This window comes from Mya arenaria, chromosome 6 (genome assembly GCF_026914265.1).
Source record: "Mya arenaria isolate MELC-2E11 chromosome 6, ASM2691426v1".
NCBI classification, from domain to species: domain Eukaryota; kingdom Metazoa; phylum Mollusca; class Bivalvia; order Myida; family Myidae; genus Mya; species Mya arenaria.
The window spans coordinates 81,260,095-81,277,093 of record NC_069127.1 but is presented as its reverse complement, the minus strand read 5'-3'; the positions used below and the strand labels follow the sequence as shown (position 1 = coordinate 81,277,093).

Below are 16,999 nucleotides of genomic sequence, written 5' to 3'. Positions count from 1 at the left end.
TGCACACACCTTTAAATATGGCAGAATATGGCAAATTGAGAACACGGTCGCATTGCAGCATGTCTAGTTAATCTATTTTCGTTTTGGCACAATGATTGTGAGTCATATAAGAATGTTAAAATTATCATAACATTGAATTTATCCATCATAAAAACAACATCGCCACAATATTTACTCGACCACCTTACAACAGGCAATAAGCATTGTGGAAGCTTTTTCACAATGGAATATTGACAATTAAAACGATATGAAATAATTGAACTTCTTTTTAAGGTTCTAATTAGACTACAAAATGGTTAAACGGAACTAGAAGCTCGTGTTGAAGTACTAAGCACTATTTGAACATAGAGAAGCATATAGATCATATTATTATCTTTACCATCTGCATGCTTATCCAACACGAATTCAATTTGCACAAATCGTATTTCTCAAAAAGAAAACTGGAAGAACTGTGATCTGTCTAGTAAATATGCTTATCCAACACAAATTGCACAGACCTTCTTATTGCGCAAATGAAAAACTGGACAAACTGTGACGTGTCTAGTTAATGCGTTTTCTTTTAAGGACAATGGTTTCGAGTCATATTAGAGACATTCAAAGTATCAAAGCCTTGCTTGATTATTAATTCAATATTTCCTTTATTCAGGCAAAACCGTTACCATGTCTTTTCGACTACCTCACGGCATGCGGATGGAAGCTTTTCACAATGAAATGTCGACATTTTAAAAACATTGTAAACATTGAAATTCAAAAGCATTTTATAATGATCCAGGTTCAAGTGCTATTAGACTACGTAACGGTTCAACGCTATTAGAGGGTCGTGTTGAAGTACTTTACAATGGAACATGGGGTACGGTCTGTGGGGATGGTATAGACATAAGCTTTGCCAAGGTCGTATGTCGACAGCTCGAATTTACTACGTAAGTTATTTTCCTACATGGGTTAATTATTTCAACAACACCAAGTACTTTTTGTCAAACGTGAATTGAATTTATGCACAAATGTCTTTGCTTTAATCACTTTAACATGCATAAAAGTTCAAAATGTATTAGCAGTAACGGATTTACAATTATTTTTAATCAGGAATCGGAATGAGATAAATGGCATTACGCTCAGAATATTCGTAGTAATTTGGTTACCAATTGTTGTTTTTTAAATGTTAAATCAGTTGCATATCTTATGATTGGAAAGGGTCAAAGATTAGAGAGAATGCATTTCCAGGGACAATGTGGCGGTACGATCGAGTGCCTATTTCGGTGAAGGCAGTGACCAGATTTGGCTGGACGATGTTACTTGTCAAGGAAACGAGACTATGATCGATTTGTGTATTTCAAGCCCGTGGGGACAGCACAACTGCGAACACAATGAAGATGTCGGAGTTACATGTAGTATATGTCACCTTTTATTTATCCATTTCTGAAGGTTACAAATGGATTGAAAACGAATAGTTTGATAACATGGTTCATACTTCAATGATATATACAGTATACACACATTATTAAACAAGAAACATTTATAACCAATAGGAGATCAAAATAATTCCATATCAACATAAGATATTTACGACAATGTAAGCGGTTTGTTTGTGTTCAGTATAAATAAATAAATCATTAGTTAGTTTTCTTAATAATGGAATAAATATTATTCTAGAAATGGCCTCAAAATATAACTTAATTTTGAGTTTCATTCGCATGTGTGGATTTAGTGAGGAATCATCATATTTTATTTTAAACATTGAAAAAGTATACATTGATGTAATTATAAAGCATTTTAGCTAAATCAAGCTCAAAAGGGCCTCCAAGAATGCTGCCAAAATTAAACCAAATTTTTGTTCCAAATGGGAGTTTTGTTTACGATATGGGAACTATTGTTAGACTTCTATTTGTTATTTTGAATATATGTAATGATTTCGCCTACATATAATCTACTAAGCCAACCTTTTTTCAAACATTGCCGTTATGTTCGTATGGTTTAAAAAGAAATTAAAACTTCACCGTATTTATTGTATTTATTGTTCCAGTTGACAGGTCTAAACTTTGCTTGAAATAATGGCATGTTTACATTTCTGAATGAAAAGTAATATATAGTCTAAAAGCTAGAATATTAAATTCGGGTTTGTTTGCGAACAGGCGGTTGGGTGAGCGTGTGACAAAACTTGGTGCATTGTTTTTCTAATGTCAAAAGTCAATGTCACATTAAAGAGACTTGACAACAAAAGATACAACTGCAAACGAACTAAATTTGTAAAATAAAAATACTTCAAATCGATTTCGTTGTGTAAAACGCATTGAACCTTACTAACTGCCGTATCACATTGCTCACAGCACATTTACCTTTCGCATTTATGTGTATTTTTCCAATTAAAATTTTACTAGGTTTGTATACCACGAAGATACAGGTATATTCAAAAAGCGTCGGTTAATGTATCTGTTCTAATCACGTGACTTTTACAAGCTAAAATACACACTATAAACTTGAAAACCAATATGCACTTTACTAACGGGTAAACGCAGCTGAGAAAGCGACGGAATATATTATGAATCTTGTAAATTAATGTATAATCGACCTCAAACAAACTGTTTTTACCATTTCTAGGCTTATCTTGAGGAAATTCTTGTTTGCCGATATTGAGACAATCTGGTGTCTAGTCACATTTAGATCAGTGTTTAAAGCTAAACGTTTATTATACAATATTTACACCTCAACTTCCATTCCTTAAATGAACTGCCTTTCGGCAATTGCGTTCATCAATCGATGAACGCAACATCTTCGGATATGTTCGGGTCGCAATTCATCGCATAACAATATAAATGAAAACAATTGATCTTGTTATTGTTTGTATTGTGTCAGCAGGTCCCGTAAAATATAAATCACCATTTTAGAAAGTGGTTCCACTTTATTATATTTTAAACGTTTTGTTGCCCAAAGAGTTTCAATTTTACGCTTAAAAGTGATTTCAAGTGGTTGATCTTTTCCCGCGTTATTGTGACGTCATTTGAAAAAAATGTTTCCGGTAACAGTCGGGTCGTCCTATTTACAGAATGGGTCAGAAAGGATTACTGAAAGGTAATCCGAAATGAAATGAAGTATTTTTTAATGTTTTTTTTAACAAAATAATGAACTATTGGTGTAAATATAAGGAATGAATTGCGGGGTTGATGTCATTATCGGGGATATAAACGCAATTGTGCTGGTTAAAGTACGCTTGGAGTCCTTCGGACTCCACATACTTAGACCAGCCCAATTGCGTTCATACCCCGATAATGACATCAACTCCGCAATTCATTCCTTAATTAAAGGTCAAAATATCAAGGTAAGTGTAGGATGTGCTTGCATTCCATTTGTTTACACGCATATTCATCAATTTGTTACCGTTTACATTCCTAGGCTAGTAAAAACACACTGCTAGTAATGCGGTATCAGACCCATATACAGTTTTCGGTATTTCATTCAGCAGCCCTCTGCAGAACTGTTTTATCAGTTCGATAAATCACTACTTTTAACATAGAGAAGCGTATAGATCAAACCATTACCTTTACCCATCTGCATGCTTATCCTACACAAGTTCAATTTGCACAAACCTTCTTATTGGGCAAAATGAAAATTGGCCGAACTGTGACGTGTCTTGTTAATACGTTTAATTTTCAAGAAAAATGGTTGCGAGTCATATTAGGGACCTCAAAGTATCAAGCCTTGCTTGATACCGTTACCATGTATTTTCTGTTACACGAGTTAAATTGGCACAAACGAGTGCCAACTATGAACTGTCTAGTAAATACGTTTTCTTTAAGGAACAATGATTGCAAGTTATATTAGAGACCTCAAAGTGACAAGGCCTTGCTTGATTATATGTTCAATATTTCAGGCAATACCGTTACCATGTTTTTTCGACTACCTAACGGCATGCGGATGGACTTGCGGCAGCTTTTCAAAATGAAACGTCGACATTTTAAAAACCTCGTTTAAATTGAAATTCAAAAGCATTTTCTTTATTATTTAGGTTCAAGTGCTATAAGACTACGTAACGGCTCAACGCCATTAGGAGGTCGTGTTGAAGTACTTCACAATGGAACATGGGGTACGATCTGTGATGATCTTATAGACATAAACTTTGCCAAGGTCGTATGTCGACAGCTCGGATATGCTACGTAAGTTATTTTCCTGAATAGGTAAATAATATTGTTGAAGTATTTCTGGGTCAAATATTTGGAAAATATTTTTTCTCCGCTTTAAAACTCATACATGCACAAAATTCCAACTTTATAAGCAGAATCATATACACAAATGATGAAGTGAAAATGACCTAGAATTAGTATGTATTAGTATTAGTTTCGATCTAGGAATCTGAATCAAGTGGTTGTATTTACGCTTTAAGCTTTTATAGCGATTGAGTATCAAAATGTCCCTTTTTGAATATTAAAATATCAATAGTGGAACGGGTCAATCATCTAGAATTAAAATATTTATTTATTAGACTTGTCAAATTACAGGGACAATGTTACAGTTCGTTGGAGTGCCTTTTACGGTGCAGGTACTGGCCTGATTTGGCTGGACGATGGTACTTGTCAAGGAAACGAAAGTTCGATCAACTTGTGTATGTTCAGACCTTGGGGACTGCACGACTGTTCTCATGGAGAAGATGTCGGAGTTACATGTAGTAAATATCATCTTTTACTTCTCCATTTCTTGGCAGTTTGATAGAAAATGCATAATATAATAGTACAGTACATGCATTTATCCAACATACCAAGTTTAAACCAAAAAACAAACAAAAAAAACATGTTTTCAACAAGCAAAGTTCGCATTTGAGAAAAAGGGAAACAATTAAATGGAATGCAAATGTATCAAGCCTTTAATAATAAATACTTTAATAACATAATGATCATTCGGAGATAAAAAATAATCACTTACAAAACACAATATTCACAATAGCGACAGGAAGATGTTCGGAAGAAGGAGTTTAGCATTGAATACGTATACATATATGTTTGAAGCAGCATTTTGACCATTCCAAGCTCAAAAAGGCTTCCAAGATGGATGCCAAATTTTAATCAAAATGAACGTTCACTTACAAATAGACGAAAAAAGGATTTGATATTTTGGACATATTTGCTGATATCACTTCAAAATTGAACTTATAGATAAATTAGATAAATCAACTAAAACCTTATTTATCATTATTTACTTTAAGTTTCTTATAACCTAATAAACAAACATTTTGTCAAAGATGGCCGTAGTGTATTAGTGTATATGAACAGAAATGGAAACTTTAAAGAAATGATTGTACACGATGGCAGTTATGAATTTTGCTTAAAATACTGGCATTGTTACAATAGTGCATGAAAAGTAAGTTATCACTATTATAATGAAGTCTGAATGACTATCTCGGTTATTAATTTGAGGTATGTCGGTAGGCGGACGGTTTGACGGTTGTTTGGCAATAATTTGTTTCGTTTTGTTTCCGGGCTTAAACTTTGCCATGCCAAAAACGCATATTCGTAACGATAACATAGCATGTCGCATGCTAACTGATGTGAGTAGGTCCAAGATTGATATATTACTCAGGATTAATCAATTATTGTCTTTTGTCTTGTCCATGGTGTAACATGTCCATAAAATAGGGAATCCAGAATGTGTTGGTGGTTGTGGTGGTCTGGGTAGTTGTAGGAGGTAGTAGTGGTTGTTGTAGTATTCGTAGTAGTAGTAGTTGTAGTATTCGTAGTAGTAGTTGTAGTTGTAGTAGTAGTAGTAGTAGTTGTTGTAGTAGTAGTAGTAGTAGTTATTCGTAGTAGTAGTATTCGTGGTGGTAGTAGTAGTAGTAGAAGTAGTAATAGTAGTAGTAGTAGTGGTAGTAGTAGTAGTTGTAGGAGGAGGAGGTGAAGGAGGAGAAGGAGTAGTAGTAGTAGTAGAAGAAATAATTTTGATGTCTTGGTAGTTGTAGGAGGTAGTAGTGGTTGTGGTTGTAGTAGTAGTAGTAGTAGTAGTAGTAGTAGTAGTAGTAGTAGTAGTAGTAGTAGTAGTAGTAGTAGTAGTAGTAGTGGTAGTAGTAGTAGTAGTATAAGTACTATGTCAATGAGCATTTGCTACAATTGGCTTTTCTTTCATAACTATCAGATATATAACACATTTTAAGTTTGTCTCTCAAAAAATCTTTTGAAAAGCAATATTTTTTTATTATAATTTTGGCCCTTTTCCTTTTATTTATTCAAAAACGTAACAAAACAATATTTTTCCTTATAAGAAAATCATTTTTTATAGATATTACTAATTTTCTTCATGTCAAGCTGAATAAATTGTTTTGAATACGTTTTTACACTGTTGGGCAATGGACACCGGAGCTTTAGCTCAAAAGTGATAAATCGATAAGCGTTTGGTTTTGACATATGGAAAGTTTTCTATCATTTTTTTGTATTTTATGGTTATATACTTATCAAAATCGAAGAGTTTCGAATAACTTGATCCTGTTCAATATAGGTGTTTGATTGAAATGTGTCTCCTCTTTTGTATAATAGCCCAATTCTCGCCAAAAGTTGCATGATCGCTCGCAAATGTTCATTTATGTGGCACGATTTTAAACATAAATGAACAAATTTAAAATCAGAATAAAAACTGAATCGAGCGATTTATTTGTAATAACATTATCTAGTAACGTTTAAAATATCAATACGATATATTCTGTTGTTACGGAGATATTCATACCTTTTGATGCCCTGGCGGTGTACTGGGGATAGATGAAGCAAATAAATAACTGCGCAGGGGATAGCTATTAAGTGGACTGAGGATAGTAACGATGTTTTTAGAATAAAGAGACTGTGATAATGATTACGGCCATTTTCCAATACGCTCGAGGGAAATTGTTTGATGTTGTCCATATCGAGGGATGAGAGCAACAAAATGTTGCAGATTTTTTGTATCTGTATGCACTTAAAACTGTTTCATTAATACAAATTAGTTAACCATTATGTGTTTTTCACAAGCATCAACGTTCGAGTTGCAAATATCTAAATATATGATTTACACCGGTTATTTGATTTATTGAGGAACACAAAACATATGGTCGTAGCATTTATGTGGTGTTTGCTATTCATATATATAGTATTGTAAATCAAGTAATACGTTCACTTACAAAACATACAATATTTATAATAGAGACAGAAACATGTTCGGAAGTAGGAGTTTAGCATTAAATAAGTTTACATTAATTTTTGAAGCAGCATTTTTTTCATACCAAGCTTCAAAAGGCGTCCAAGATGGAGATCAAATTTAAAACAAATTGAACGTTACATTTCAAATAGACGAAAACATTTTTTTTTGTATATTTTTTGGACACATTTGTCGATATCACTTCTAAAGTGAACTAATAGATAATTTACTTAAAACCTTATAGATCATTATTTACTTGAAGTTTCATATAACCTTATGAGCAAACATTATGTCAAAGATGGCCGTGATGTACTAGTGTATATGAACAGAAATGGAAACTTTACCGTAATGATGCACAAGTTGGCAGTTATGAGTTTTGTTTTAAATACTGGCATTTTTACAATTATTGTGCATGAAAAGTAAGATATCACTATTATAATAATGTCTGAAAGAAACTCTGGGTTATTATTATGCGGTATGTCGGTGGACGGTGGACGGTTGACGGTTGTTTGGCATTTTTTTGTTTCCGGGCTTAAACTTAGCCATGCTAAGGTAGATATAAAAAACGCATATTCATAACGAGAAAATAGCATGTCGCATGCTAACTGATTTAATTAGGTCAAAGATCGATATATGACTCAAGATTAGATGGTTAACAATTATTGTTTTTGTTTTGTCCAAGGTGTAACATGTCTATTTAAAAGGGGAATCCAGCATAATTCAAGTGTTAAGGCAAAATATATATCATTGTTCAATCATTCTTGTTTATAACCCGATTTCAACATCATGATATGAAAATACAACAAGGCTGCTTACTTTTCCTGTAGTAGTATGCATTAAAACATGTACTACAACGAAAATGAATTGAATTAAGCTTGATTGCATTATATACGAGGCTTTCCGTTGTCACATGGTGTTTATGCACATACATAAATGAAACAAATCAATTTGATCAAAGCTATTAAAAATGTTGATAATATGCAATCTGTGTACTTCCCTTAAAGGGTTTGTAGTGTAAGTTCAAATTTGCATTCGAATTAAAATGCTTTTGTTCGTATTATATCACAGGATTCTGCTTCGTGCCGGCTGTAAGAGGCGCTTCAACAGATTCGGGGACAACGATTGACTACAAGACGAACGTAACGTACTCATGCGCAGGAGGTTACATCCTTACAAATGGCAATTTAGTAAGAACATGTCAAGCTGACGGCCAATTGGATGGCATTTCCCCATCTTGTACTCGAGGTATGTGGGAATATTAGGCTACTAATTTGTGCAAACCGTATTCAGACTTTAATCTGTTTTTGTAACGCGCTAATCACTGTTTTCAGTTCCATATGTAAACATGAACATCCAGCGCTCTGAACAAGTGGAGGTCCACTTTGGATCGTGTTATTTACACTACCATGTCATCTAAAGAAGGTCTATCATTCCCTAAGAAAACTTGTAAACCCACGTCTGAACATTCTCACACTGTATTTTATTAATTCTGTAAACCTAATAAATTTGAATGTGTGTGTCACTCTTGCCGTCATTATTTTGTGTAATACGATCATTGAAACGATGTTAAGCCTATGTCAATTATAACCGGTTACACAAATGATTTATAGAACTATTGATATACTTTCTTTTATTAAACATGATTTGTTTTATAAAATATTGAATTCTTGTTACGAGTACCATTGTAAACTATATCAAAGCCATTTTGCTTTGCACATTTTGCCCTCCTGATCATGAGCCTCGACCCCCTGTGAAGGCGCAATATTAGCTTTGCTGTTAGCAATATATTTGTATCACTGTGTGATTCAAAAGTCACGAATAACACTTTGTGTTATGTGCGGCTTGATATTCTTCCAATGTTTCGCTATACAACAGCTCTTTATTTGTCAGACATTCAATTCTGTACTTAAAGCATTCAATCCTTTCTACCTCCCTCGCTCCATCCATCCATCAGATCAACCCTCCATACTTCCAACCATTGAACAAGAACATCTCGATTGAACTAATACATTTTATTTTTTGGTTATTATTTTTAAAACATTAATACTTTCTTAGCTATCATTGCTTTTCCGTGCATTTATCACGCATTAAACTCAACTTATCTTTATTTACACCTCACGTGTTCATATCATCAACAAATACTAATTAATAATTGAAATAACAATATATACAGTACAGAATAAGCAACAAAGCGTTTTTACCTTGGCAATAAATACAATCGTTTAATGCAAAAACAATATGCCGCATACGTGTGTGCATAACATAGCTTCATGTCTTAGAAATGCATTAACTTATATATCATATATATATGTATATACACACACACACACACGATCGGTTCAAGAACAGTTTGCGAGTCAGTTGGTAATCAGGAAGTAAGAGTTCTGCGCCAAGAAATTCTAGCAAGACTTTTCTTCGTCCATTGATACTTGGATATTAACATTCGGATATCCTTGAAAAAGTTCGTTTTCAAAAAGGTTAAACACTTTTGCTTTGGAAACATTTATGTGTTACATTTAAAAAAAATCTAAAATCTTCGACATAGTTCTATCAGCTCACAACAAACTTTTCTAGACCGCACGGAACAGTTCACAGTAATTCCAGTGACTATTTACTGTTGGCTACCAAAATCTAATTAAGCAACGTTGTGCCGAGCATGGTTCTAATATGTGTATCAAAATAGAAATGAAAACGTTCCCGTATAGGAAATAATTTCTTATTTCAATAATGAATTCACAAAATCAAACCTTTCACTTCGAAAGTCAATCCAGGCTCGGATATAAATGCCTTTGTGTGGCCATTTTGGCGGGTGTTTAGCAACAATATGTGTTGTGTCCGGGTTGTATCTTGTCCATGCAAAAGTTTATATACAAATACCAAATATTCACCAGAAGAAGTCGGCTTGTCGCTTGCAAGACCGATGCTAGTAGAGCAAAGGTCAAATACAAATACCACACATAAGAATCGTTTTTAAATGTTAATTTTGTTTTGGTTTGTCCGGACTGTAAAATATGTTTCAATTCAGCGGCGAGTTTGGTATTATTGATAGGTGAGTTGACAATGCTCTATTATAACATAGAAAAGCACATGAAGCCAAAAGTTATCATTGAATACTTCTATGCGTTTTCGCAACTAGTTAAATTTGCACACACCTTTAAATATGGCAAATTGAAAACCCGGTCGCATTGCAGAATGTCTAGTTTATACATTTTATTTTTGTCACAATGGTTGTGAGTCCTATCAGGATGATCAAATTATCATTTGCATTTCCATTATAAAGACAACATCGCCACCTTTTTACTCGACTACCTTACGACAGGCAATACGCATGGTGGAAGCTTTTCACAATGAAATATTGACACTTTAAACGCCATTAAATAATTGCACTTCATTTTCAGGTTCAAGTCTTATTAGACTACGCAACGGTTCAACGGAATTAGAGGGTCGTGTTGAAGTATTTCACAATAGAACATGGGGTACGGTCTGTGGGGATAGTATAGACATAAACTTTGCGAAGGTCGTATGTCGACAGCTCATATTTGCTACGTAAGTTATTTTTCTACATAGATTGATTATTTCAACAACACTAAGTATTTTTGGTCAAACATGTATTAGGTTTATACAAAGTTCAAAATGTATTTTTCAGTTACGGATTCACAATTATTGTTATCGAAGAATCGGAATGAGATGAATGGTTTTACGCTCTGAATATTCGTAGTGATTTGGTTACATTTTTTTTAAATGTTAAATCAGTTGCATATCTCATGCGTGGAAAGGGTTTAGAGAAAATGCAAATTTGCATGAAAATGCATTTCCAGGGACAATGTGGCGGTACGATCCAGTGCCTATTTCGGTGGAGGCAGTGATCAGATTTGGCTGGACGATGTTACTTGTCAAGGAGACGAGACTACGATCGATTTGTGTATCTCCAGCCCATGGGGACAGCACAATTGCGGACATAATGAAGATGTCGGAGTTACATGTAGTATATATCATCTTTTATATATCCATTTCTGAAATGGTACAAATGCATTGAGAACGAATTGTTTGATAACATGGTTGATAATTCAATGATATATGCAGTATACACACATTATTAAACAATAAGATACAAAACAAAAGTTTAATGGAGAACAAATATTTATATCACTGGAAAAAAACACTAAAAGGAAATCCATATGTTCATAAAAGAGCATACTTAACCTTAACTAGAAAATTGTTAAGGAACATTTATAACCAATCGGAGATCAAAATAAGCATAAGATATTCACGGCAATGAAAGTGCTTTGTTTGTACTTAGTATAAACGAATATATCATTAGTTAGTAATCATAGTAATGGAATAAATGTTATTCTAAAAATGACCTCTAAATGTAACTTAATTCTGAGTTTCTTTCATTTAGTCAGAAATTATTGTAGTTTAATTAAAAACATTGAAAAAGTATACTTTAATGTACTTATAAAGCATTTTGACTAAATCAAGTTCAAAAAGGCGTCCAAGATTGCTACCAAAATTAAACAAAGTTTTCTTCCAAATAAGAGTTTTGTTTACGATATTGGAACTATGTTTTGACTTCTATTTGTTATTTTGAATATATTTAGTGATTTTTACTACATATAATCTAATAAGCCAACCTTATGTCAAACATTGCCGGTATTCTCGTATTGTTTAAAAAAGAAATTTAAACTTCACCGTATTAATTGTCATTTTTGGGGGTTATTTTTCCAATTAGAGTTTTACTGGGTTTATTCACCACTTAGATATAGGCATAGTTAAAAAGGCGGTTTTTCCATCTGTTCTAATCACGTGACCTTCACAAGCTAAATATTCACACTATAAATTTGGAAACCAATATGCCCTTCCTTAAACGGGTAAAATTAGCTGAGACAGCGAATCATGTAAATTGGTGTATAATCGGCCTCATACTAGCTGTTATTAACATTTCTAGGCTTGTTTGAGGAGTACTGGTTTGCCTATATGGGGACAATCTGGTGTCTAGTCACATTCAGATCAGTTTTTAAAACTTAACGTTAATTAAACATTAAAGGTCAAACTATTTAGGTTAGTGTAGGATTTGCTTGTATTGTACTTGTTTAACATCCCTGCTATACATATTCATCAATTTGTCACCACACTCCTAGTTGAAGCACACTGTCAGTAAGACGGTATGAGATCTATATATATATATATATACAAGTTTTCGATATTTAATTCAGCAGCCCTTTGAAGAACTGTTTGATCATTTCGACAAAGCACTATTTTTAACATAGGGAAGCATATAGATTATACCATTACCTTTACCATATGCATGCTTATCCAACACGAGTTCAAATTGCACAAACCTTCTTTGGCGCAAAATAAAAACTGGACGAAATGTCACCTGTCTAATTATTACGATTTCTTTCAAGAACAATGGTTGCGAGTCATATTAGAGACCTCAAAGTATTAAAGCCTTGCTTGATTATATATACAATATTTCAATTTTTCCGGCAATACCATTGCCATGTCTTTTCGACTACCTCACAGCATGCGGATGTAAGCTTATCACAATGGAAGGTCGGCATTTTAAAAACCTCATTTAAATTGAAATCAAAAGCCTTTTTTATTATTAAGGCTCAAGTGCTATAAGACTACGTAACGGTTTAACGCAATTAGAGGGTCGTGTTGAAGTACTTTACAATGGAACATGGGGTACGATCTGTGATGATCTAACAGACATAAACTTTGCCAAGGTCGTATGTCGACAGCTCGGATATGCTACGTAAGTTATTTTCTTGAATAGGTAAATAATATTGTTGAAGTAATTTGGGGTCAAATATATGTGTTACTTTTGAAAAATATTTTTCTCCTTTTTAAAACTTATGCACAAAATTCCAACTCTATTATAAGTTTCAGATACACAATTGATTAAGTGAAAATGAACTAGAATTTGTATGAATTAGAATTGGTTTCGATCTAGAATCTGAATCAAGTTGTTGTCTTAACGCTTTAAGCATTTGTAGCGATTGTGTAACAAAAGGTCCCTTTTTAATTATCAAAATATAATGAGTAGAAAGGGTCAGTCATCTAGACTTAAAATATTTATTTATTAGTCTTGTCCAATTACAGGGACAATGTAACGGTACATTCGAGTGCCTTTTACGGTGCAGGTACTGGCCCGATTTGGCTGGACGATGGTACTTGTCAAGGAAACGAAAGTGTGATCAACTTGTGTATGTTCAGACCTTGGGGACAGCACGACTGTTTGCATGGAGAAGATGTCGGAGTTGCATGTAGTAAATATCATTTTTTACTTCTCCATTTCTTGGCAGTTCGATAGAAAGTGCATAATATAATAGTACAGTACATTTATCCAACATAAAAAGTATAACAAAAAAACACACACAATTAAATGGAATGCGAATGTATCAAACCTTTAAAAATAAATACTTAAGGAACATAATGATCATTCGGAAATCAAAATGATCACTTACAAAACATACAATATTCACAATAGTGACAACAAGATGTTCAGAAGTAGTTGTTTGCATTGAATACGTATACATTATTATCAATGTTAACTTTCATTTAGACGAAAAGAGAGCTTATATCAACTGCAGTCAAATAATAAATAAGTCGGAGTAATATGTCATGGAAGGTTAATAAATATTCATAAGCTGGGGTCTGTTCACAAAGAATCTTAAGAGCGATTCCTTGGTTGTTTTGAATACCTTTCTTAATCACAAAATTGTTTCGGAAACAGACCCTGATCAATAGATATGTTTTGTTAAAAACATATAAAGACATTACCATGTCTTTGGTGTTGCTACTACCTAAAATACTTGTACTCTAGTAGTAGGAGAAGTAGTAGAAGTAGTAGTGGTAGGAGAAGTAGTAGTAGTAGTTTTAGTAGTAGTAGTAGTAGTAGTAGTAATAGAAGTAGTAGTAGTAGTAGTAGTAGTAGTAGTAGTAGTAGTAGTAGTAGAAGTAGTAGTAGTAGTAGTAGTAGTAGTAGTAGTAGAAGTAAAAGTAGTAGTAGTAGTAGTAGTGTAAATAGCAGTAATGGTGGCGGTGGTGGTGGTGGTGGTGGTGGTGGTGGTGGTGGTGGTGAAAGTAGTAGTAGTAGTAGTTGTAGTAGTGGTGGTGGAGTTAGTATTAGTGGTGGTGGTAATGGTTGTGGTGGTAGTCGTTGTGGTGGTGGTGGTGGTGGTAGTAGAAGTAGTAGTAGTAGTAGTAGTAGTAGTAGTAGTAGTAGTAGTAGTAGTAGTAGTAGTAGTAGTAGTAGTGTGACGAATTTACCACATCCGTATAAAATAGTTGACTGTAACCTAAAGAGTTGTTTCTCTATTTTTGTTACGAATAATTTTGTCCAATCAGAATGCGGATCGCAGCCAATCAAAGTGCTTGTTATTCAATCTATCGACTGTCTGTTTATACAACCAATGGAGACATTGCTTTGCTTGAGCGCTTTTTGCGGCGTATATAAGGCCGGGTTTTTTACATACAAATAGTGAACAGGCGCTCGGTACACTCCGCACACGTTACAAATTTTGTGGTAGCGGTGAGAAATAATGGATAGTCCGAACGATATTCGCCCACCTTCTGCAATGGCAGACAATAAAGATGCGACATTATTTCATCATGAAACTGAGAAGTTACGGCTTCAGAATGAATGTTTACGACTACAGTTAGAAACAGAACGGTTACAACGGGAAATGTAAGTCAGGCATGGTAATGTGATACAAGAAGAAGGAAAAGGTGATGTGCTACGACGCCGTTGGCAAGTAGCAGTCAGTACATGAAGCGAGGCCGGCCTGATATTCCGGTGAATGATGATGATAGAACCCACTATGATAGAAAGAAATGATACAGATAGAAAGAAGGAAAATCATAAAGACGAGATGCTACAGCACACAGATGCACCGTCCGGTGGAAAGGGGTATAAGAAGCCGGCACCCTTTGATGGAACAGGGTCGTGGCTTGACTATAAGTCACACTTTGATGCCTGTTATAAAATAAACAATTGGACAGATATTCAGAAAGGCTTGTATCTAGCTGTATCATTACGAGGACAGGCTCAAGGAGTATTTGGCAATTTAAGCTCTGACAAGCATAACTATATGAAGCTTGTGACTGCGCTTGAAGAATGGTTTTCACCGCCAAACCAGACGGAACTTTATATGACACAGCTGCGGGACAGACGTCTAAAAGCTACATAATCACTGTCTTCGCTGGGACAAGATATAAAGCTTTTGGCAAATTTGGCGTATCCTTCAGCTCCAGCCGAGGTTAAGGAAACATTGGCTAAAGAGCATTTTGTAGATGCGTTGGAAAGCAGTGATATGCGCCTCAGAATTAAACAAGCTCGCCCAGTAAATTTGAACGATGCCGTTTGACATGCGGTTGAACTTGAGGCGTTCAACAGAGCTGAAAGGAAACATGAAGATCGCATTAGCATACATGCAGTAGACCAAACATGAAACTACAACTTCAACGGAGCTGGAACAAATAAAAAAAAGCCTTGCAGAATTGACGAAAGCTGTAGCTGTACTAAGTCAGCAATGTTATAACAATACTAAAAACTCATTAAAAATAACAGAGGTTATGCTGAAAGGCAGCAAAACTTTAATAATCAGCAGCGCTGGAACAGCGGAAGCTATGGACGAGGACGCCAGGTTTTAAGCGCCAACCGAAAAACAACTTTGTTTCTTCCATTTTTCCATGGCTTGGACTAAGTCGACACCACGAAAGCCTACTATCTCACCGTTGTATAAAGATAGCGTCTCTGGCAGGGAAACCTTTGTCAACCATGCCAACGTGTGTCAAAAGTCACAAATTGGTTGTAGTACATGCGGAGCTACATTCAAGAAGATAAAGATTTTGAAGCAGCATAAAAAGCGTGTTCACCAGAAGGAGACCGGTGTATGAATCCCCGTTGTAGATAGGAGGAAAGAGCCAGATGATGCTAATAGAGTTGTTAATGGATCGTGTAGAAATAGGGAAAAGCATGAGGACAAACAGGAAAAAAAAGAAAGTGCAAGGAAGAGATAGGCAAAGTTTTTTTGGCATTATTCTAAAACTTACTATTGTTGTTGTTATGTTTTTGCGAAAGGAAGATACGTTACAAATGATTGTTTTAAACTGAGATAAAAGTTACGAATGTTATATTTTGGTGTTTTTTTGTGTAACTGCAGGACGCAGTAAGTGGGAGGCGTGGGTAATGTGACGAACTTACCAAAACCGTATAAAATAGTTGAGTGTAACCTAAATAATTGTTTCTCTATATTTGTAAAGAATAATTTTGTCCAATCAGAATGCTGATCGCAACCAATCAAAGTAATTGGTTTTCAACCAATCGACGGTCTGTTTAAACAACCAATGAAAACATTGCTTTGCGTGAGCGCTTTTTGCGTCGTATATAAGGCCGGGTTTTTCATAGTATCGGCATTCTCGTTGCAGTTACCGTATAATTTACAGCAAAAAATAGTTGGTATTAATCAACTTGAACTATGTAGTTGCTTATCTAAAAAATTAACTTTATTTACCGAAATGCTCAGCTTTGGCGTATTGTATAGTTAATAGCTGACAAGTGGACCGGGTTGTTGTTGAAAGATACGATAGTTAATTTAATGCCTATACTTCTATGCTCTTGTTAGAAAGCTCAGCTATCCTGTGGGGCATAGTAAGATGGAACTTCAACAATATTTCAGGGAAAGCTCTGCTTTTCTGTTGGATGAAGTGTATTTATATTTAGATTGCAGATGCAAAGAAAGAAAGTGAACGTATTTTATGTATATACCAAGAAAGCTCGGCTATCTGGTATTTCATATCTGAGTAGTATTTTAAGCATTGTAATTTTCTGCCAAAACTTTGATAA

The 16,999-nt window shown here is 34.5% G+C and overlaps 1 protein-coding gene across 2 annotated transcripts in view; it reads left to right on the top strand.

Moving 5' to 3' along the window:
• Positions 1-16,999, top strand: part of LOC128239041 (deleted in malignant brain tumors 1 protein-like) — a 45,159-nt gene that overhangs the window by 19,825 nt on the left and 8,335 nt on the right. For both annotated transcript variants that reach the window (XM_052955473.1, XM_052955472.1), the window contains exons 3-11: positions 773-920; positions 1,222-1,388; positions 4,001-4,148; positions 4,491-4,657; positions 8,212-8,388; positions 10,542-10,689; positions 10,962-11,128; positions 12,757-12,904; positions 13,252-13,418. In XM_052955473.1, the coding sequence (XP_052811433.1) occupies positions 773-920; positions 1,222-1,388; positions 4,001-4,148; positions 4,491-4,657; positions 8,212-8,388; positions 10,542-10,689; positions 10,962-11,128; positions 12,757-12,904; positions 13,252-13,418 (1,437 nt within the window). The remainder of the gene's footprint in view (positions 1-772; positions 921-1,221; positions 1,389-4,000; positions 4,149-4,490; positions 4,658-8,211; positions 8,389-10,541; positions 10,690-10,961; positions 11,129-12,756; positions 12,905-13,251; positions 13,419-16,999) is intronic.